We start from the raw sequence: 23,341 nt of genomic DNA, 5'->3' as shown, positions 1-23,341 counted from the left end.
AACAAAAACAACAAAAAAACAAAAAACAAACAAGAATTTAGAAAATAATTGCAATTAAAAACAAAAAAAAAAAAAAACAAACCCTGAAAGGCAAATATACACGTCTGAATCGGAATTTGTATCTGAACTGATCGACGTGCACTTGTTTGCAGGTCTGATTAATTGACGCAGAATATGGTCCATTACAACGTTAAACTAGGCCCATAATTGCGTTCGGATGTCAGACATGCATATATTTACACGTCGGAACAAATGAATGTAATACAAGGCACGAAAAATTCCAAATGAAATTAAAGAATCCCCCCCCCCCCCCCGCCCCCAAACAGAACAAATAAATTCAGCAAACTATCAAAGAACAAAAACAAATAAAAACAAAAACAAAAAAAAAAAAAAAAAACAAAACAAAACAGAACAGAAACAAAAACAAACAAAACAAACAGACGAAAAAGAGAAGTAAGAAGGCCCAGATTAGAAGCTCTTTTATTAGAAGAAACAACAAAAACTCTGAACTGTCCCCTTCTTGTCCACGAGGATCTTCCTTTTTAGGCCAAAACGAAAGTAAGGTGGCGGAGCGAAGATTGATGAGGTGATGAAAAAGTAAAGAACTTTATAGAAACAAAATGGCTCATATAGTGAAACAAATAACAGCTGTGCCAGCCTACAAGGTATTTAAACAAGAGTTTTCTTTCAATTTATATTTATCAGACAGTGATTAAGTAATGTAACAGTTCCCATTTTCCTTAGCCTAACTTGATGCAACACCTTGCTTTCTCATCATTCTTTCATACTTTTCTCGTGTCCCGAGTCCCATACCATTCCCATCACCTTCATCATACCCATAACCTGTTTCTTCATTCTCGACAAATGTCCAAGTTGTTTAAGTTCAGATTTGTGTGAATGTGCTAAGGAGCAATGTGGCTCAGCGGTACGGTCTTAGCTTCATACCCAAAAGTAAAAGTAAAAGGTACGAAGTTCCAGTTCCACTACACACCTCGTTGTGTGGCCTCGAGTTGAGCAAGTCACCTCGCCTTAGCTCACTTTGTGGCACTGCATTGCGGCTGACGCCTGGCTTATTCCAGTCTTCCCATGGAATAGAGCTTACTTAAAGTTAAAGACAAATTTCCCCCTGGGGCACTTGGGGATGAATAAAGTAGTAAAGGGTACGAAGCACAGACCGTAACGACGAGCCACACTGATCCATATTTACTTCAAGAGTGGATTTACAAAACTGCGTAACGCCGTTGTTTTTTTCTGTAACGCCGTTGTTTTTTTCCATTTTGAGATATTGAGGATTATTTCCCCTAACATTTCTAATGCCCATTTTAATTTTATTTATTTAAAAAAATTAAAAGTATAAAGAAATAAACAATTTTCGTATTCTCTTCAGTTGACCTATTGGGATACCAGCCTGTATATTTCTGATTATAATATTATTTTGATAATTTTCTTTCTTTTTTTTTTTCAGGATTTCGTGGATATAGTTTTGTCAAAGACGCAGCGTAAAACACCAACTGTCATCCACAAGCATTACAAAATATCTCGAATCCGAGAGTTTTACATGAGAAAAGTGAAATTTGCCCAGCAAACGTTTCATGACAAACTGACTCTGATCATCTCTGAGTTTCCGATTATCACAGTAAGTAATTGGTTGGATTAACATTGAGCTTTTATATAGTGCAATATCCACCAAACATGCTCAATGTGCTTTACAAGGGGTCCCTGCCCAACAGTAAAACTTAACATTTAGGATTGGACGTGACCCCTGTCAGGCGATATTACAATTTTTTCTGGACATATGGCGCTGTTAATGAGTACCGGGCTGTTGACGTCTGTCGGAAAAAATTGTAGTATCGTCTAACATGCGTCATGTCTTGTTCTACAAGGTACGTGTTGTTGTTGGTTAGGGACCTAAGCGCTTTGAGCTCATTTAAAAGGTTTTTAAAAAAATAAAAAACTTTTTAGTAGACTTGTCAGGCTATGAGTTAATGAAGGCTTTGTCACTTGGTTATCAGGAACTCCACGGAGTTTAACATTCTCTCTCTCTTTTTTTTCTCTCTCCCTCAGGATTTGCATCCTTTCTATGGCACCTTGATGAATGTTCTTTACAACCAGGATCATTACAAACTGGCCCTGGGAGGAATCAACAGGGCTAGACAGCTTATTGATGAGTGAGTCCCTTCATGGTTATAATTTAATATGCAGACCTGCCAACTTGAAATGTTAAAAATTCGTAGTTTTCAGAGGGAAGAATTAAAAGTCATTATAATTAACTTTACAAATCAATATTTTACCCCTAACAGTATTAAATATGCCTTCAAAACCCTGATTAGATGCTTTGTGGCACCAAAGTTTTCTTTTTTTAACACATTGTATTGAATCAAAAATGTCTATTTATTTCTGCTGTTGAAGCCAAAAATGTCATATTTTTACGAATTTTTCATAGTAGTCGGCAGGTCTGAATATGTGTCAGTGCATGACGTAATCAGTCGGAGGGTGAACTTTTTAGATTTACATTTTTTTTTTTTCATTTTCTGGAAGGATATGCTCCACATACCATTTTAATCTTTATTTGAAGTAAATCGGGTGATTTTTCATGAAGTTATGATCAGACGTATGGGAAAGGTATCCAGCAACTTTTCTCAAATTTCATACTTTTTCAACTTGACTAGCTGTAAAAAAATATTTAGAAATGAATTTAAGCTTTGATATTTCCCGAAGATGTACAAAAAGGGTTGATTTAATCACTTATGACAAGAACTCATTTTTGATAAAGATTGACCCTCTAACTAAACTCGGCAATATCTCAGTTCAAACCTTTTACCATCCGACTGATTTTGTCATTCACTGAAACATATTTATTGTTGTTTTTTTGTGTATTTGTGTGTCTTTTTTTCTTTTTCTTTTTCTTGTTTTCGGGATAACTTGCAGCCTCCTTTGATTTCTGCCACCTTATATTATATATTTGGCATATTGGATGTTTTGTAACCCTGAGGCTCCAAAACCATGCGACCAATCGTCATAAAATTTTGCAGGATCTTTAAAATTGCCTTGAAGATGTTTCTTTTTTTTGTATAATGAGATTGTTTAGATGTCATGATGATTTTATTGAAAATTCAAATTTGTTTCCTCAAATCCCATTGAAAACAGATGCCATCATTTTAATTATGGAGGTTGTGTGTCAACCTTCCAGTTAGTGAGTATGAAAATGAGGTGGGAGTATTTGCATTGAATCTATACCAGTTAGTGGTTCCTCTCATTATTTTGAATACAATCAATTTTGTAAAATTTATATATTAATCCTTTTCCACTCTTTACATTAGGAAAGAATTCTACGATAAGTGAGCTAAATGTATATGATATTGATATTAATTGCAAAAAATTCTCAAATTTTATTCAACACTTGAGTCATAAATATTGATTTGATCGACTTATCATCATGTTCATTGAACAGTCAGCTGTTATTGTTTACTATAATTTCCCAATGTTACCAAAAAAATAAAAAGTAAAGAAAAAAGAATAGTCCCAGGACTTTCTTTTTCAATTCTTCGTCTTTCTTGGAAATTATTATTATTTTTTTTTTACACAAATTTCAATCACCTTTTTCATTTTCTTTACTTCCAATGCTTTTCTATCCCAGCTGTGCAAAGGACCATCTTAAACTTCTCAAGTATGGAGACTCCATGTACAGATGTAAATGTCTGAAAAGAGCTGCTCTAGGAAGGTAGGTGAATGCTGTCGAGTACAATCTATGCTTAATCCTAGCATCCTGTAATTTATGAAATTAATTTGAGTGAGGCACAAAAAATAGGCTGTCAGACTCTTAACCTTGCTGTAAAATTTATTATTTATTATTATTTTTTTTTTTTTAGCTTATATTAACCAGTCAAGTGCCATACTCTGGAAAAACCTGTATATATCAAACATAATATGTGTGTGACTGTTGTAGTGATTTTGTTGTAGTCGAATTAATGAACATGTATGTTACTAAAAAAAAACTATGTAAAGCACCTCCCTCTGAGCGCTATTTGTGGATACTGGCGCTTTAATAATATAATAATATTTAAAAATTTGGCCAGAAACCCGTCCTTCAAATATAGATCAATTTAGCTGACCCTCATCCTGGCAAAGGGTCTCAGACCTGCTGTCTTTTACCTTCATTCATCAAATTGTTGCCGTAGAGGCGTATTTTCAGATTCTTGCTGGGTGGGGATCCTGACCTCCCATAGCGGGCAGGGAGGTACACACTGTGTCTTCTATCCCCTTATATCTGTTTTCCAACATGCTTTCTGTCTTTGTCTTGGAATGAGATTACTTAGTTTTTTTCCTGGCCCTGGTCGGAGTCCTGGCTGGGAGGGAAACAGTCAAATGCATAGTTATTGTTTTGGGAGATGATATTTTTTTCCTTGTAAATCATCTCTCTGTTATGTATTAGTATATTTGTTATTTTTTAATGTATAATGTAAGCATTTGAGTGTGTTCCTCTTTGTTGGATTTTGTTCTTGTGTCCGGATGAGACTAATAGGTGATCTCAAACTAAGTACTTTGGTGGTATGCTCTTGGAATCTACATCTGATCCCTATTTGTTCCCAGTTCCCCTATGTCTTACTTTCTCTTGGATGCTTCAATTGTAATTCTAGAACTTTTTATTATCCCATTTTCTTCCTTTTTACTGGCGCTGATATAACCTAAATGTGTTGCAAGCGCCGTAAAACCCTTAAAAACAATAAAAACAAATCAGATTCTTGAGTCATGCTGTTTACGACTTTAAACTCTTATTTTTATTATTCCCACCGTTCTAGAATGGTGACCATTATCAAAGGACAGTCCAAGAATCTACTGTACCTAGAGGAAATCAGACAACACATCAACCGTCTGCCTTCGATTGACCCAAACACAAGAACTCTTCTCATCACGGGCTTCCCAAATGTTGGAAAATCGTCCTTCATCAATAAGGTGGGTTGTAGCACCTGAAATTGTTTTCGTCTGTTTTGTTATGGATTACCTATCAAGATTTTTAAAATGCCTGAGACCTGCATTGGTTGCAGTGTGGATATCAAGACAATTGTCTGCTTTTAGAGAGGATGTTATCAAAGTGCAGTGATTGTCATCAACATAATGGCATTAGCCACACCCATTTGTCTTGATGGATTTCCCACCAAATCGAAGCATCAGTAACACACTGTATATTCACCTGGAACAACTACAAAAGATGTCTAACTTCTATGTCATGGCACAAGACGAGAAGGGCTAGAGCTCAGGTGGTCGCTGGTTCGGATTAGTAAGTAAGTCTAGATGGATTTCTATTTTGTTGTCAGAAATCCATTCCACACCATGAATTCAGAAGAAATGATCATGTTTCCTTTCCTTTATTGTTTATTTCATATAAAACGTTTCTTTTGTGTCCCAGATATCTAGAGCTGATGTGGAAGTCCAGCCCTATGCCTTTACAACCAAGTCATTGTATGTCGGGCACACAGATTACAAATTTTTGAGATGGCAGGTGAGGAAATCTTAGTCTTACTTGATCTTGAGACCCTTGAAATTTGAACATTTTACCTTTTTAAAAATTAAAAAAAAAAAAAATGTTTTTTTAATTTTGATTTTTGTTTTGTTTTTTTGTATTTTGAACAATTTTGGAAGCCAGTTGAAATTTTTATAATGGATTATGTCTTTTTTTTTGTTTGTTTTTTTTTTGGTACTCTTATTCTATTTTAATAATAAGCAAAATGTATGAGTGACTTTGGTTAAACTTATTACACTTCTATATTTCCCTGGGTACTTCAACTTCTCAGTGTCACATATTGCAGTATTGCGAAACACATTGAGGACTGAATCCAAAGGATATGTGCTATGTAAATTTTTTTCATCTACATAGACATCACTCTGGGTCTTTTGGTTGCCCATGGGGGGCAGGGAGGTCGCCTTTGTTGTGTTTTCCCATTATATTGAACTTTGCGTTATTCTTTGTTATGTCCTGGTTCTTGGCTGAGAGGGAACAATCAAATGTATATTATTAGTTTTCAGATATAATATTTGTTTTCCTTGTAAATCCTCTCTCTGTTATGTACTGATAAACTTGGAATTTTTGTTGTTGTTTTTTTTTTTTTCAAAAGAAAAAAATAATTTAGATATAATATTTTAAAATTTGAGTGTATTCCTCTTACTGGGGTACTGCACTTTTTTCTGGATTGGTCTCTTTAATTCGGTGATCACGTACTAAGTACTGGGTGGGGTTCCCAACCTCCCATAGTGGGCAGGGAGGTTTTTACTGTGTCTTCTATCCCCCTATATCTGTTTTTCAACTTGCTTTCTGTCTTTGTCTTGGAATGAGATTACTTGGGTTTTGTCCTGGCCCTGGCCGGAGTCCTTGGCTGGAGGGAAACAGTCCAATATATGGTTATTGTTTTGGGAGATGATATTTATTTCCTTGTAAATCATCTGTCTGTTACTTATTGTTATATTTGCTATTTTGAGTGTATAATGTAAGCATTTGGGTGTATTCCTCTTTGTTGGATTTTGTGCTTGTGTCCAGATGAGACTTATACTTATAGGTGATCTCAAACTAAGTACATCGGTTGTATGTTCTGGAATCTACATCTGATCCCTATTTGTTCCCAGTTCCCCTTTGTCTTACTTTCTCTTGGGTGCTTTAATTGTAATTCTAGAACTTTTTACTATCCCTGCAATCAGGTAATAGACACCCCTGGAATTCTGGACCACCCCATTGAAGATCGCAATTCCATCGAGATGCAGGCCATCACTGCCCTCATTCACATTCGAGCCGTGGTCCTCTACATCGTGGACATCTCGGAGCAGTGCGGACATAACCTGGACGAGCAGCTCTCCTTGTACAGAAACATCAAGCCGTCTTTCAGCAACAGACCCATCGTTATTGTCTTCAACAAAATTGATATTGTTAAACCTGACGAGCTCCCTGAGGACAAGAAGGTAATAAGTGTAAAAACTGGTGGCTTTATCAGAGAAAAATAAATATGCATAACGGCCATCTGTCATGATAAAAATCTGCACTATCCTGATTTGGTCATCATCTTCAACAAAATTGATATCGTTAAACCGGACGAGCTCCCTGGGGAAAAGAGGGTTGTCTTTATGAGAAAAATATAGATATGCACAGGGTCAACTGTCCTGATAAAATCTGCATTGTCCTGATTTGGCAATCTGGAGGAAAAATTTAAAGAAAAAAAAAATGGACTGTTTATATGTATGGAAGTTACCCTTGCATGTCCTTTTTTTGGCTAGCAAATTATAACAAGGGACAGAACATTGAAAAATGAATTTGCTCTCATTAAATAAACAAATTTGTATGGATTTTTTAAATTTCAAAAGTGTTTTCCATGGCTATCAGAATGCTTTATGAATATAGTAAGAAAAGTCTAATTTGAATATTTAAAAATTGTCTCTTGTGGTATATAATAACCGTTTGTAATAATCCTGTTTTTTAAGTTAAAAAAAATCATGCTAAGCACTTTTGGTTGAAAGCTTTGATTATACTCTGCATGCACTTATTTGCAGGTCTGATAACCCAATTCCTTATGGTCTCATTGTTGTATTGGAAATCTCAAAAAATGATTCAACATATTGTCCATTACAACAATATTAAACTAGGCCCATATGTGGTTTTGGATGACAGACCTGCATGTATATGTACATGTCGATTATACTATTTTCCGTGTTTTTAAAATTTAATGCTTCATTAAAAATCTTTTTTTCTCTTAATTTTACTTTAGTACCAGAGGTTATTATTTTCTATGCATTTGAGATTTGCTGCTCTACTCATTTTTAAAAATAATTTTTATTTGTTAAGAATCGATTTTTCTACCTTTTGCCTGCAGGCAATCATCGAGGAATTTCATGCTGAATCCGAGCTGGTGTTAGAGATGAGTAACGTGACTGAAGATGGTGTGATGGAAGTAAAAAAGCAGGTATGTTATAAACATAGGTACACGGATTGATAAATAAATAACTAAAATTCTCTTATTCATCCCAGCGGGGGGGGGGGGGGGGGGGGGGGGGGGGTCCCGACAGCTCAGCTGGTAGAGCATTTGCTTCTCACTCAAAGGGGCCAGGGTTGATTCTGTGTGAAGTTGAGATTTTCGATAGTTTGCCCTTATATATTCTACTTCTACTCTTTGTTTGAATCAGTCTTATTATATATGATAATTTGAATGCTATTTATTAACCAGTTGTTATTTATGCTAAAGTGGTTTAGGGGGGGGGGGGGGGGGGACACTAAAGGGTCATTTCTTTATTTGATGAAATATCCTAAACTTCTATGCACAGTCATAATGTATATGTTTGGGAAGGTTGATTGCATATAATTTTTTTTCGAAAAAAGTTGCCCATTGCTATGGAAATGAAGCCATATTGGAAAATAAACAACAAATTAAAAAAAGTCAAAGGCTTTTTTGTTTATTAACCGATTGCCATAGTATTTTGGCCAGAGGTAGAAATAAGGAAAATAAAGAGGCTCTAGAAGCCCGATTTTTAATTTTTTAATTAGAAACTTTAAAAATTACGTTCAAAGTTATTACTCTATGATTCCCCTTGAAAAAAAGTTACATAATTTCAAATTACTCATAATTTTTTTTCTTCTTTCAAAATCCGGCTCCTAGAGGACCTGCGTATTTGTATGACACTCATTTGTAGAAAGTTTGAAGAAGATTGGTTGAAAACTGAGGGAGGAGATAGGTTTTTAGTGACGAAAATTGCAGTTTTGAGAAAAACGCATTTCAAAGTCAAAGTAAACGAGTTTAGGGAAACTCTCCTCTCACTCCCTGGTTGGATTGTGACCACATGACATAATTAAGATCAAAGTGATTGGTTGTTGAAGATAGAGGAGAGTTTGTACTTTTCATTGATATGTTTTTGCCTTTACTTAGTTATAAAGACTATTTGATATTCTTTCATGAAATCAGTCCACTGAAACTAAAAATGGGCAGGGTTTAACCATACTATGGGTCACAAAATACATTATTTTGAGTCGAAAAAAACTGAAGATGAAGTTCTCATGCAATTTTTTATTCAGAGAAATGGTCACAAGACAACATCCCACCAAAATCATAATTTTAGCAAACTGGGTCAAAGTTCATCATTTTTAATGTCGCTCCCCCCCCCCCCCCCCCTTAAAATCCTGCAATTTGATTTTTATCAGTTCATACATTTTGCTTAGGAAATACGACTATTTGTTTTCCTCTTTCTTGAGACAGAATACAGATACTAGCAGTTAAGTGTTTTGGTGTAAAGTAATTTTTGCCTCCTGGATTGGCATCCCTGCTTTTTACTTGCGCCTAAATGTGCTGCAAGCACCTTTAATCGCTGTCTTCTGGCACTTTTCTACCACTACTAATAATAATAAATGGCATTTATATAGTGCTTTACCGCGTTGTCACAGGCTGTAAGCGCTTTACAGTGATATAAAACAAAACATATTACGGTAAGACAAGTTTGGAAAAGTGATACGAATTCAATTCAATACTCACTTTGTTTCTTGTATAAAGTTTATATTTTTCATTGTTTTCTGGCACCTCTCTGGCTCCCTTCATTTCATATCATGTCATAATTTTCTCATTCCTTTGTATTTTAAAGGCTTGTGAACGCCTACTGGCCTACAGGGTGGAACAGAAATTGAAGTCTGACAAAGTGGGGAAAGTCAGCAACAGACTTTATGTCGCCATGCCACAGAAAAGGGATGAAAAGGTAAGGGGGTGGAGGTTGTGGGGTGGTGGGGGGGGGGGGGTTAATTACAAGGTTATTGTTTTCATACTGGGGAAATGACTTATGTTTCTCTGCCCCCTTTTCTCTCTCTCTCTCTCTCTTTCTCCCTCTCTTTCTCTCTCTCTCTCTCTCTCTCTCTCTCTCTCTCTCTCTCTTTCTTTCTTTCTTTCTGTCTCTCTCTCTTCCTCTCTCTCTCCTCTCTCTCTCTCTCTCTCTCTCTCTCTCTCTCTCTCTTTTTTTTTCTCCTCTCTCTTTCTCTCTGTCTCTCTCTCTCTCTTCCTCTCTCTCTTCCTCTCTCTCTTTCTTTCTGTCTCTCTCTCTTTTCCTCTCTCCTCTCTCTCTCTCTCTCTCTCTCTCTCTCTCTCTCTCTCTCTCTCTCTCTCTCTCTCTCTCTCTCTCTCTCTCTCTCTCTTCTCACACACACACACACTCACACGCACCGACATTTTTAAACTTCTGGACTCTGTCTGAGAGATACACATTATTAAAATAACTATCATTTGGTGAAAAGTAAAGCATGTGTATAGTTCTGTCTTTAAAAAAAAGTCTCGTTAAAGAAAACAATATGTGATAGTTGCATAAATCGAGGCCATTATCTCATTCAATAATAATAATAATAATAATAATAATAATAATACACACTTATACAGCGCTCATTCTTGTGTAAAACACAAGCTCTGGGCACTTTACAATATAAATTATCAATTTTAAGTGAAAAAAAAAAAAACCATTAAGAAAATAATAATAATAATTCATAGCCAAATCAAGGATTCAGAGAGTCAATAAAAACAAATACAGTAAAAATGGCTCTTTCTCACAGTACTCGGGTGTAAAATGAGTACCTGGCCGTAAACAGTGTTGTGTCTGTCCGAAAAATTGTAATATTGCCTAACAGGCGCCATGTCCCGTCCTACGTGCTAAGTGTTGCTGTTGCCCAGGGACCCCTTGTAAAGCGCTTTGAGTATGTTAGTGGATATTGCGCTATATAAATGCCCAATTCATGTATTTCTGGTGACAACCTTTGTTAAAATGCCAAATAAACTTTCTGCTTTGTTTCTATTCTGCTGAAAAGGAAAGACCAGCATTCATCCCCCCAAATGCTCGCACCACCCGCAAGAGGAAAGAAATAGAAGATGAGGACATGGAGGTCGTTCCTCGCAAATTGGTCAGTCATGTTTTGTTTTTAAAATTTTTATTTTTTTCTTAAACTCCAAGTATTCTAGTGTAGTGTAACAAATAGAGGGGGTTTGTGTGTGTGTGTGTCTGGGGGGGTGGGGGGGGGGGTGCATATTTGACCAAAGAATTGGGGATGAAGTGTCAATTAATCCCTGTGGGGCAAGGTTGCCAATTTTCCATATATTTATGGAATTCAGTGTATTATAAATCCTCAGTACATTTTCCAATCACCTGCTTAAACACGGAAAAAAGTTATTACAAAATTCTTTTTACTGGAGTTCAGCACTCAGAAATGGGCCACTCCATGTGTTTGTGTTAAAGTTCAGTAAAATTTTGCCTCCTAAATTGGCATCTCTGGTGAGGGTAAATTGTTGATTTTTATAGTCAACTACAGCGACTACAATTTTTATCTCTAAAAAAAATTACGAATTTTTATATTTTCTAGTAAGCGGGACTGGTGTTCATGTTACCAAATTTTGAGTTACTTCTTTTTTTGAAGTAATAATTTTGACAGGACAGTAGGTTTAAACCAATTTTTAAAAAATTCTTCCTGTAGTTAAATGTTACTGGTTCTTATCCTCTAATTAGAAACTGTTCCATTTTGAGCCAAATTCAAGGAAGACACATCTGAGGACTTTTGGATAAGATTGAATGAGTTGATCTATTTTTTCAACGCTGTCATTCGTTTGATATAATACTTACTTACTGACATATTATGTATTTTAGAGCTGCCTGCTTGAAACTTCAAAAAATTGTAGTTCCCGGGGAAGAAAAAAGTCACTATATAGATAGCTTTATAAATAATAATCTGCCCTCTTTATTGTCCAAAGATTACTCCAAAGTCCTCAATATAGGTTCCAAGGAATTAAACCTTAGGTTTAAACAAGATTTGTATGTAGTTCTGTAGATAGAGCCAAAAATTTGTAATTCTACGAATTTTTCGTTTTGTAAATGTTGCAGCTCGAAGCTCGAAGAAATAGATAACGTTACATTCAACTTCACGTTATTATTTATGAATTTTTCGTTGTACTATGCAGGTCTGGTATTTCAATACTGGAGTAAAGGAGTTACATTTTTTGCTGATCCAGTACTAATTTGAATTTTTATAGGACTTTCCACTCCCCCCTTGTTCTTATTTATGAAGAATCTCAAAGGCATTCATTTCCTCTCTTGCTTCATAATACTTTAATTACTATTACTATAAAATTGTTTTTTCAATTGATCAGAATAATGTTTCTGGGTGGGGACCCTGACCCCCCATAGTGGGCAGGGAGGTACATACTGTGTCTTCTATCGCCTTATATCTGTTATCCAACATGCTTTCTGTCTTTGTCTTGGAATGGGATTACTTGGTTTTTTCCTGGCCCTCTTCGGAGTCCTGGCTGGGAGGTAAACAGTCAAATGCATAGTTATTGTTTTGGGAGATGATATTTTTTTCCTTGTAAATCATCTCTCTGTTATGTATTATTATATTTGTTATTTTTAATGTTTAATGTAAGCATTTGAGTGTATTCCTCTTTGTTGGATTTTGTGCTTGTGTCCGGATGAGACTTATAGGTGGTCTCATGCGGGTGGTTGGATGGGAGCATCACCCTTGAATCATATACCTATGATGTTCGCATGGGTGTACGATCAGATAGTGATGTCGTTTCTTCTTCTCTTTACTAGCCTATCCTGCTTCTTTGGTTTGTGATTGTATTTTTGACAGGGGATATTTTTTTTTCTGTAAATCTTCTGCCTGTTTGTTCTTGGTTATTTATAATTTAGCTTATGATATCTTTAGGTTATGATTTTGATTGACATTTGTACTATTTTTGTTAGATTGCTTGTTTTTTTGTTTCAGCGGTCTCTCATATAACCTCAATTGTGTTGGAAGAGACCTAAAGCAACAAACAGACAAACAGACAGAGATAGGTGGTCTCAAACTAAGTACTTTGATAGTGTGCTCTTGGAATCTACATCTGATCCCTATTTGTTCCCAATTCCCCTATGTCTTACTTTTTCTTGGGTGCTTTATTTGTAATTCTAGAACTTTTTACTATCCCATTTTCTTCCTTTTTACTGGCGCTGATATAACCTAAATGTGTTGCAAGCGCTGTAAAACCCTTAAAAAAAAACAACAAAAAACAAATTTCCTCTCTTGCTTCATAATACTTTTATTACTGTTACCATAAAAATGTTTTTTCAATTGATCAGAATAATGTTTACAACATATTTTCCTTTTAAATTGTCTTCAGGAAAAGGATCTTGAGCAAGAGTTGGGTCATGATTACTCACTGGATTTGAGGAGTAAGTCGGACAAGTTTTTGTAAGAAATGTTGCCATGTCCAGACATAGCATTGGACATGGCAAAATGTCTGAATTTTTTTGTTGGTAATGTTAAAGTTAAAATATTCTTAGCTACGAATCATATGCACAAATAGTGGCTTTTACTTATTTAACTTTTATAAATTAAGCTTTTATATAGCGCAATATCCACTGAACGCGCTCAAGGCGCTTTACAAGGGGTCCCTGGTCATCAGTAACTTTTAACATGCAGGACGGGACATGACGCCTGTTAGACTCTTTACTCACAATCTCACAGTACTCAGGTGTAAAATGAGTACCTGGCCGTAAACAGCGTTGTGTCTGTCCGAAAAATTGTAATATTGCCTAACAGGCGCCATGTCTCGTCCTACATGTTAAGTGTTGCTGTTGCCCAGGGACCCCTTGTAAAGCGCTTTGAGTATGTTTAGTGGATATTGCGCTCAATTTTTAACAGCTCAAAGCGCCAGAAGACAAGAATAAAATCTTCCTTTGCAAATGAGATTCGAACCAGGGACCCCACTGCTACGTCACAGTTCATTTTTAATCTTCTTGTGATCTGGGCCTTATCATCTATACTTCTTATCATTATTGAATGGTTTTGACTGTCTTAATCTTATACACTTTTTATTTTTGTCCTTTATGTATTTTAAAAAAACAGAGAATTGGTTATTGGAGAATGAGGAAGAAAAATACGACAACGCCCCTGAGATTTGGCATGGCAAAAATGTGGCAGATTTTATCGACCCAGAGATAATGGAGGTTGGTTCTTTATATATTTTATTTTTGCTTGGTTCATTATTATTATTATTATTATTATTATTATTATTATTATTATTATTATTATTATTATTATTATTATTATTATTATTATTATTATCATTTTTATTATTATTGGGGGGAAGGGGGTAAAAAGGTGAATTTGAAAAATACTGCCAAAAGGGAGCTAAGTGGGAAAATTAATTGCATTCCGTTCCCCCTTCCCCATTCCATTACCTAATACATGTGATATATAGTTTTGCCAGCTGTGCCAAATACTGTCTTTGTGGCAAAATTGGTGGTCATTTCGATACAGAATTATCCATTGTTAAGAAATTCCTATTTTTTGTCTAAAATTCCTATTTTTTTGTCTAAAATTCCTATTTTCTGACGTTCTGATTCCACTTTTGGAATATGAAGGGTTGGCAGGTCTGTTAATGGCTCTGAATGCCTATTCAACACAGGCATCCATCACAGGTCTGCACCGTAAAGTGAGCTTTAGGGGCTAAGTTGAATGGAAACTGCTACATGAAAGGCGTTCCATCAACAAACTCCTCGTATTCCACAGAGCACAAAACGGAAAACTCGAAATTCCAACTAACCATTTGAGACGGAACAACAACAAAACAAACTCAGCATTTAATTTTGAAATCCCCCACTCAAGAACAAACCATCATCTTAATCTTTCTTCCCCTCCACCATCCGACTTTGGAACTCCCCACCAACCAATTGTAAACAAGCCCTTTCAACTGATGACTTCCAAAAAATCGCTCCCTGCTTCCCTCTAAAACCCCTGTTACTGAAAAGACGGCCATACAATTTTCAGCCTGAAGCTTTGGCCTTAATGGAGAAGAAGAAGTTAATTGCTCAAGGAAGAAATACAAGATGCTGACAAAGGAGTCCCTGGGTTGGAAGGCCTAAGTCTTATCTACCTCAGCCATTTCAGGATATTTTCGTTATGATTTTGGCTGTCTTTGAATAATGTAGAAACGCTTGGAAATTGTCTATTATGTTATTTTTACTTCCACTTTTTGTTTGTGGCTTTCTATTAAACGGTTTAATTTTATTGAAAATATCAAATTAACAAATTAAGGAGCAGGCACCAGTATAAGATAAAGATCTGATCGGTAATCAGAAGCCTTGAAGTTTGATCCCGAGTTGAGATACACTGATTTTTTGGGATGGTTTTTTTTTCCTTCTTTTTGCTTGTAATTTTCTTTCTTGCTTTGTCTGGCACCTTTCATACACACTTGTTCAGTTCTTATTTTAATTTTATTGTGTCTCCATTAGAAACTGGAAGCCCTTGAAAAGGAAGAGGAGAAGAGAGACGAGGCCCATTACTACTCGATGAGTGAGAGTGATGATGAGGACACTAAGAAGATGAGAAAGCTTGCTGGAAGGTAAAATTTGCAGACATTTTATTTATTTTCTTATTCAAGGTTGCCAATTTCCCATATATTTACGGAATTCAGTACCTATGTTATAAACCCTCAGTGTATTTTCCAATCACCTACTAAATGGAAAAATATAAGTACAAAAGTCTTTTTTACTGAAGTTTTCAGCACACCCAGAAACCTGGTTGTGTAAAAGTTCAGTTAATTTTTGCCTCCCGAATTGGCAACCCTGATCTATTTTAATCATCATCATATTATGGTATTTATTCACTATTATTTTCTTTCTTTTAAAAATAAATATATGTTTATTTTTCATAATTTGGGGAAAAATTTTAGGCTGATCTTGGACGATGTTGAGTTGATTATTTTTAAAAGATGAAAGCGTTCGTTAGTTAAAGAGTTAAGGGGAACTGGGTGGGGATCCTGACCTCCCGTAGTGGGCAGGGAGGTACATGCTGTGTCTTCTATCCCCCCATACCTGTTTTCCAATTGTTTCCTGTCATTGTCTTGGAATGAGATTACTTAGTTTTGTCCTGATCCTTGCCGGAGTTCCTTGACTGGGAGGAAAACAGTCGAATGTATAGTTATAGTTTTGGGAGATGATATTTTTTTTCCTTGTAAATCATCTCTCTGTTATGCATTGTATTTGTATTATGTTTAGTTTACATATTATATTATATGATTGGTAAACATTTGAGTGTACTCCTCTTAGTTGGGACCTGTGCTTGTGTCTGGGTAAGACTTTTAGGTGATCTCAAACTAAGTACTTTGACGGTGTGCTCTTGAAATCTACATCTGTTCCCTATTTGAACCCGTTCCCCTTTGTCTTACCTTTTCTTTTGCGCTTTAATTGTAATTCTAGAACTTTTAACTATCCCATTCTCTTCTTTTTTACTGGCGCTGATATGACCTTAATATGTTGCAAGCGCCGTAAAACCCTTAAAAACAAACAAAACAAAACAAGTTTAAGGGGAAGCTAGATAGATACACATTGTTTTCGATGATTTAAGGGTGATGTCATTTGATGGTGTTTGTAACTTGTTTTTGGAGGGGAAAAAAACCTTTTACTTCGATTTATACTTAGTACGATTTCTTTACTTTAAAATTTTTTTTTTAATTTTAAAATTTATTATTTTTTGTTGTTGTTGTCCTTTTCCACAGGATACGAGAGAAGAGACAGATCATCATGCTTGAGTCGAGAGAGAAGAGGAGAAGTCTCAAGCCTCGCATTTCAAGATCTCTCAAACGGTCTCGAAGTCAGGCAGAGCTTGAGACAGAACTGGAATCGCGTGGAGTGGAAGTCCCCACTGACAAAGATGTATGTTCCATGGGGTGTGGGTTTTATCTCTATGGGGTCATTATTACCTATCTTAACTTTACCCTCATGTAAAATCTAACAAATCGAGAGAGTTACTATAACAAAAATATATGAAAGTAGGAGATAAATCCCAGAAGAAAGTAGAGAATAAAATATTTTGTTAGTGGTGATGATGTTTTACTTATATATTATGATTTGTAAACATTTGAGTGTGTTCCTCATAGTAGGGACCTGTGCTTCTGTCTAGGTGAGACATTTTCATTTAGGTGATCTCAAACTGAGTACCTTGATACTGTGCTCTTGGAATCTACATCTGTTCCCTATTTGAACCAATTTCCCCTTCGCCTTACTTTTTCTTGGGTGCTTTTATTGTAATTCTTGAACTTCATACTATCCCATTTTTTCCCTTTTTACTGGCACTGATATGACCTAAACGTGTTGCAAGCGCCGTAAAAATAAACCATTAAAAACAAACATAAAAGATATATATAGATTTCATGTTCTTAACTTACACAATCCTAGAGATTTTTACTACTTCTCGAAATTGGACAGAATTTATTAAAAATGAGCATGTACAAAGATAGTTTTATTCAACTATCATTAACATGTAAAATCTAAAAAGATTAGCTTTGACTTCTAAGCCTATAAGTAATTTGTCTCAGTCAAATGTAATAAATATGCAACTACGTATATAGTTGGTTTTAGGGTTGAGTGAGTTAAGTAGGACTAAAATGAATATAACAAATGGTTGTTTTCTCTTCTGATGTATTAACATTTTACTGTTTTGTGGTTTGTGAAGAATTGTTTTGAGCTGAAACTTTCTGTGATTTGTATTTTGTTCTGTTTTTAAAATGTTATATTCATTTTTGTACGTCTAGATTTTGTTTACTCGCTCACTGTGATAAATACTGTGATTGATATTTCGTTCTTTTAAAAAATGTTTTATTCATGTACACATATATGCGTAGTTGGCTGGGAAAACCCGGAAAGATGCACAAGTTTCATAAATTGAATTATGTTTGCAGTAGTGTAGACCACATCTTTCTGATCATTTACCACTTTCAATTTTCTTTCTATGTCTATTAGAACCCAACTTATGATTTTTTTTCTGAATAAAATATGTTGCTATGGGTAACACTTTATCTTCAATTTTGGCTCATATCTCGAATCGAAGCTTGCCGCATCTTCCTGGGTTTTCTCAGGCAGCCTCACATATTTTGTTTACTCACTATGGCAAGTCTGATAAATACTTTATTACTGATTACAACTTTTTCATATCCTGTAAAATACCCTTTGAATATTCAATTCTGATCTTAGCTAACATAATTAGAGAAATCCCAACAAGGCATAATCTCTTCTTCCCTTGAATATCTGCAGAGCCACTATGTGAGAGCAACGAGCAGATCCTCAAGCCGTCGGCCCCTCAAGAGAGCCAGATCCGAATCAGAGGGTCGATCTCTGTCAAGGACTCCGAGAGATAAGTCTGGAATGAGGGATGAAACGGTCAGTATTGTTTTTCTTTTATTCATTCATTCAATCGCTGATTTATTCATTAATTCATACATACATTCATTCTTCATTTCATGCATTCATTCATTATTCAATTGATTGTTGATTTATTCATCAGTTCCATACATACATAATTTCGTTCTTCTATGCATACATTCATTCATTTTTCATTTCATGCATCCATTCATTATTCAAGATACTCTGGCTGGTAGGGAAACAGTCAAATGTATAGTTTTTGGAGATGATATTGTTTTCCTTGTAAATCATCTCTCTGTTGTGCACTATGTTATTTTTCCTTTTACACATATTATGATATGTAAACATTTGAGTGTATTCCTCTTAGTGGGGGGCTGTGCTTGTGTCTAGATGAGACTTTTAGGTGATCTCAAACTAAGTACTTTGATAGTGTGCTCTGAATCTACATTGGTTTTCTATTTGAACCAATTCCCCTTTGTCTTACCTTTTCTTGGGTGCTTTAATTGTAATTCTAGAACTTTTTACTATCCCATTTTCTTCCTTTTTACTGGCGCTGATATCACCTTGATGTGTTGCAAGCGCCGTAGAACCGCTAAAAATAAAAACAATCATTTATTCATTCATCATTTCATATATTCATTCTTCTATACATTTATTCACTTTTCTGTTCATACATTCATTCATTCTTAATTTCATACATTCATTTATTCATTCATTCTGGTTGTGGTGTTAGTAGGTACGGCAAACCCTCTTATCGAGTCATGGCTTTATTGGCAAACCGAGAATTTCAACTCAAATCGTCACTCTCTTTTTCTCATTTTCAGTCCGTCAAATAAAACGTGTTTGGTATCAGATTAAATCTCAAATCTTCATCTTTTAAAAAATGTTTATGCTTTTTTCATAGGATTTGCCGTTATTTTATGGCTTTGAGTTGAAGAAGAGGGTTAAACTCCGATTTTTGAACCGGCGCTCCGCTACTCGAACACCGTAACTGACGGTCATCTTTTCTCTCCGCTCGGCTGTTCGCGTCAGCGCTATTAATAGTAACGCCAATGGCTGCATCAGAAAGAAAATTGAACAAGCTTTCATTCGATACCAGATTCGCATTTTTATGATCTTTTTCAAAGTTTGAAGTTTCAAGTTAAAAACTTTAATTTGATAAAAAAATTAAGAAAAATTTGAAAATTTGGACGATTCTTGTATCAAAAGAAAGTTTAAAATCTCAGCTTTAAAATGATGTATATGAAAGCAAGATTTATAGCTTTGCGGTCACCAGCCAACTGAAAACGAAACTACAACTACACATTTGCCGTATTCACTTCACTCATACGCCGGCTCAGGCAAGGGGCACAATCGCTGATATTTCGAAACTTCGTGTTGAAATTGACATCTTGGCTTTGTCAGCTACTTTGGGGGCAAATTATTTCTTTTTTACTTAGAGTTGAGCTCAGGAAAAAAATACACATATTGTTTATAAAAAGATGTGTATTGTTAGAAAGTTACAGAGGTCTGGCTTGAATATTTATGAAAATACGGCATTTTGAAAACGGACAAAAGGTTGCTTTCAAAGCAGCCCAAATTTGGGCGATTTTCTACAAATTTCGAAATAACATATCTTTTTAAATTTTTAACCAATTTTAATAATTTTTATACCATTTTAATCAGGAAAAAAAGTTCTACCTATTGAATGCAACTTAAAGACAACAATTATATAATCTAAATTTGGGTTTTCCGTACCTAGTGTTAGGCCTCATGTCCATGCTCCTCTGGGACCAACCCCAAAACCCATTGAGTGAGAGTTTATATCCCATTTTCTGTAGCATAAACTCACTCAATCCTAGAGATTTTTGCTACTTTTCAAAATTGGAAAAAATGTATTAAAAATGAGCATGTACATAGATAGTTTTATTCAACTGCTACCACTAACATGTAAAAACTAAAAACATTAGCTTTGGTAATACGCCTATAATTTGTCTCAGAATAATGTAATAAATAGGCATGGGGTAAAATCGGTGTTAGGGTTGAGTGAGTTAAATCAGTAGCAATTGGTTGCTGCCTTTTTGGTAGGTCTTCCATCTATTACAAGAACTTATCCAGCTACTCAACAGTTGCTGAATGGAGAGAGGTGGCCAGAGGGGGTGTCCTGCTTTAAAAGATTGATACTGGTCCCCGCATCATGTATAGAAGTGCCTCTTTTAAAATAACTTACTTTGTGTGTGGAATTAAAACTTTGTAAATTATTTATTTATAGACCTTTTTACCTTTTCATTCTTCATGTCCTTAAGTCAAAATTTGTGTGTGTGGATGTGTTTTCTTTTTTGTTTAAACCTTTCCAAGTGGCATCCGTTTCATTCATCATCATCATCATTGACTTTTTCACCCTGGGTCAGGGTATAGGCCGCAGACAAACAGTTTCCATCCTTCTATTTCATTGCACTTAACTTAATACCCATTCCTTTCATTTTATTTCGTGTCTTCAGGAGATCAAGAAGGTAAAGAAGATAGCGAGAAAGGCCCAGAAGCCAATGGCTCACCAAGCCAGAAAGGGAGAGGGAGACAGAACCATCCTCAACATGAAACCCAAACATCTTTTCTCTGGCAAGAGGGGTATTGGAAAGACACAGAGGAGATAATTCATGTGATGCTGATAATCTTGGTATTGCAATTGAAGGCTGGTTTTCCAAAACTCGTTAAGTCGGTTTTTCTACTTTTAGAGATTCTCCATCCCTATTAGATAAATTGAAACGTAAATTTTATTTTATGCATCAACTGGCACAGGAATTTCCCTAGATTTGTGTGAATTTGAAGTTTAAATATGATAAAATAATAGACCGAATGAGAAATTTTAGGGGAAGTAATCCTCAATATCTCAAAATGGAGTTCATGAGTTTTGGAAAACCACTCTTCAATTGTACTGTTCATAGTTTTGATTCCATATGTACAATGCAACTGTAACTTGAACACGACAAAATCTGTGGGGTTGTCATTAGGATTTCGTTGAGCCCCAAGCCTTTTTGATTGCGGAGGATGTGTCTTTGGTTATGTTTGATCCTAAGGTGGGCTTAGAAGTCACGATTGCTATCTATTCTATCCCCCTTTATCTGGTAGTCATTTTTTTCCTTGAAAATCATCTGTTATGTACTATTTTTGTTTTTAGTGTTCTATATATCGACCTCTCCCGTGTCATTACTTTTAAATAAGTAAATAAGCTTTGTCATTATCTCATTTTATTATTATTACTCCTATTACTACCACTACTACAGGGGCAGCGTTTGGTACCCGTACAGTACCGAGTTCGATCCCCCGTCGCTACGCTGTGTGGCCTTGAGCAACCCGCCTCGTCCGAGCTCAAAATGCGGCGCATGCCTGGGTTATTCGTCTTCCCTTGGAATAGACCCTAAAGAAAAATTTCCCTTATGGGATGAATAAAGGGAATTTTATTTTTTATTTATTAACTTTTAAAATGATCATCGTTACTTTCAGTAAAATAATTGTCTATAAACTGAAAGAACAGAGCTTCAAAATAATTAAATCTTAAGTCAAGTATCATAATTTTAAATTTAAAAGATGAAGTATGAAAATAAATTAGTCCACATGTTAAAGTAATGACGGTCTGAATCACTATATTGTGAATTGTATTGAATACAACAAAATAATAAAAAAAAGAAGTCATGATTTTAAGCCCAAACCCTTCTTTGCCCTCAGCTGAAGAAGGGCTTGAAACACCCACCTCTTATACTCGTAGATTATTCTCATTAAACTGTTATGATTGTTCAACAACACATATTGTACCCCAACTCTTCTTGTTCGCATTCAATGTCTTTCTAACACATACTGCGTATAATTCAGACATGTACAAGGGCTATTCAGTCTTTGGCGAGATATCCACTGATGATTTATGTATACTTCAAAACAATAGAGAAATGCTTTTGAGTATTAGGGTATAGATAGTATGCAGATGACGTCACTCTGGCCTTTGTTATTGTTTTTGCCATCCGCGTTTGTGAGTTGTTCTCACTAAACTGCATTAACCAGACTATAAAAGTTCATGGTTACACAGGGTTTGTCTGTTGGTCCGTTATACTTCCGGATGGCAATGTTGTGAACTCCTTGGCCAAGCGCATTCTATCTATAAATATATGATAATTAAAACAAAAATAAACCTTGAGCGTTTATGTTGCACAATGTCCACCAAATGTGCTCAAAGCACTTTGCAACCATTTATTGAAATAAAGATAATTTCAAATTTATATTATTTCATTATTTGTTTGCGTTGTCAATGGAATGAACGTGCAGTTTAGCTGTCTTATTCTTTGGTGTGTGGAGTGGATTTTCACATAGAAGTAGAAGACTGGTGAACATTGGTCCTATCTATTATTTCCATATATTAATTGTGGGGGATAATGTGGCAGAAGGCGTTGATATAGCGCAATATCCACTAAGTGTGCTCAATGCGCTTCACGAGGTCCCTGGACAAAAGCAACACTTAACATGTTGGACGGGCCATGACGCATGTTAGGCGAACTTAGATTTTTTTCTCCGGTCAGACAACGCTGTTAACAGCCAGGTACTCGTTTTACACCCAAGCATGGTGAGAGAATGTGAGTAAAGAGCCTTTTCCAAGGACTCAACTATGAGCCGAGTGAGGTTTGGACCCAGGACTTTCCAATCTGAAAGCGAGTGTCATACCACTACACCACATTGCCGCATTGCACTGTGATCCGGAAGGTCCTGGGTTTGAGCCCCACTTCAGATTCGGGGCACTTTTGTTCTTTTCCTTGGGCAAGATTAACCCATGATTTCATGGAATGCCAAGGCAACAGGATCTAATCTAATGGCGCCTTTGCAAACGGGCGTAAAAAAATAGTCCTTTGTGGCTTTTTGGTGGGGTTCCTGATCTCGGGTAGTGTGCATGGAGGTCACTTACTGTGCTTTCTATCCCCCTATATTTTTTTTTCCAACTTGCTCTCTCTTTTCGACTTGGAATGAGAAATTAACTTGGTTTTGTTCTACAGTGGAATCCTGTTGTAACGAGATGTATGGGACTGGTGTGAAAAATCTGTTATAGCAGGATTCTCGTTATAAGAGATCATGTAATAAACTCAAGGGAAATAATTACGCGGGCCTACTCTGGGTATTGGGTTATAATTATTCTTTGTATTATCTCCCC

At 35.7% G+C, this 23,341-nt stretch overlaps 1 protein-coding gene across 1 annotated transcript; it reads left to right on the top strand.

Moving 5' to 3' along the window:
• Positions 1 to 465: 465 nt before the first annotated feature.
• Positions 466 to 22,421, top strand: LOC144957879 (GTP-binding protein 4-like). The gene is made up of 16 exons (XM_078889378.1): positions 466 to 665; positions 1,466 to 1,636; positions 2,065 to 2,168; positions 3,638 to 3,721; positions 4,800 to 4,953; positions 5,408 to 5,500; positions 6,691 to 6,948; positions 7,854 to 7,943; positions 9,607 to 9,717; positions 10,808 to 10,900; positions 13,149 to 13,200; positions 13,877 to 13,977; positions 15,265 to 15,374; positions 16,530 to 16,686; positions 18,064 to 18,189; positions 20,652 to 22,421. The coding sequence occupies exons 1-16, from the start codon at positions 621 to 623 to the stop codon at positions 20,802 to 20,804; spliced, it is 1,902 nt and encodes a 633-aa protein (XP_078745504.1). The 5' UTR covers positions 466 to 620; the 3' UTR covers positions 20,805 to 22,421.
• The last annotated feature ends 920 nt before the right edge of the window (positions 22,422 to 23,341 follow it).

This window comes from Berghia stephanieae, chromosome 12, assembly GCF_034508935.2.
Source record: "Berghia stephanieae isolate SIO BIC M18660-M18661 chromosome 12, UCSD_Bste_1.3, whole genome shotgun sequence".
NCBI lineage: Eukaryota > Metazoa > Mollusca > Gastropoda > Nudibranchia > Aeolidiidae > Berghia > Berghia stephanieae.
Note: the sequence above shows the minus strand (reverse complement) of the source record. Positions and strands in the feature narration are given on the sequence as shown.

What these genes read in the sequence shown, in the direction of transcription:
- LOC144957879 (XM_078889378.1), top strand. Translation starts at nt 621, where the DNA reads ATGGCTCATATAGTGAAACAAATAACAGCTGTGCCAGCCTACAAG. An exon ending in CTGAGTTTCCGATTATCACA is followed by an intron (nt 1,637 to 2,064) that starts GTAAGTAATTGG and finishes TCTCTCCCTCAG; the next exon opens with GATTTGCATCCTTTCTATGG. An exon ending in CTGGAATGAGGGATGAAACG is followed by an intron (nt 18,190 to 20,651) that starts GTCAGTATTGTT and finishes TCGTGTCTTCAG; the next exon opens with GAGATCAAGAAGGTAAAGAA.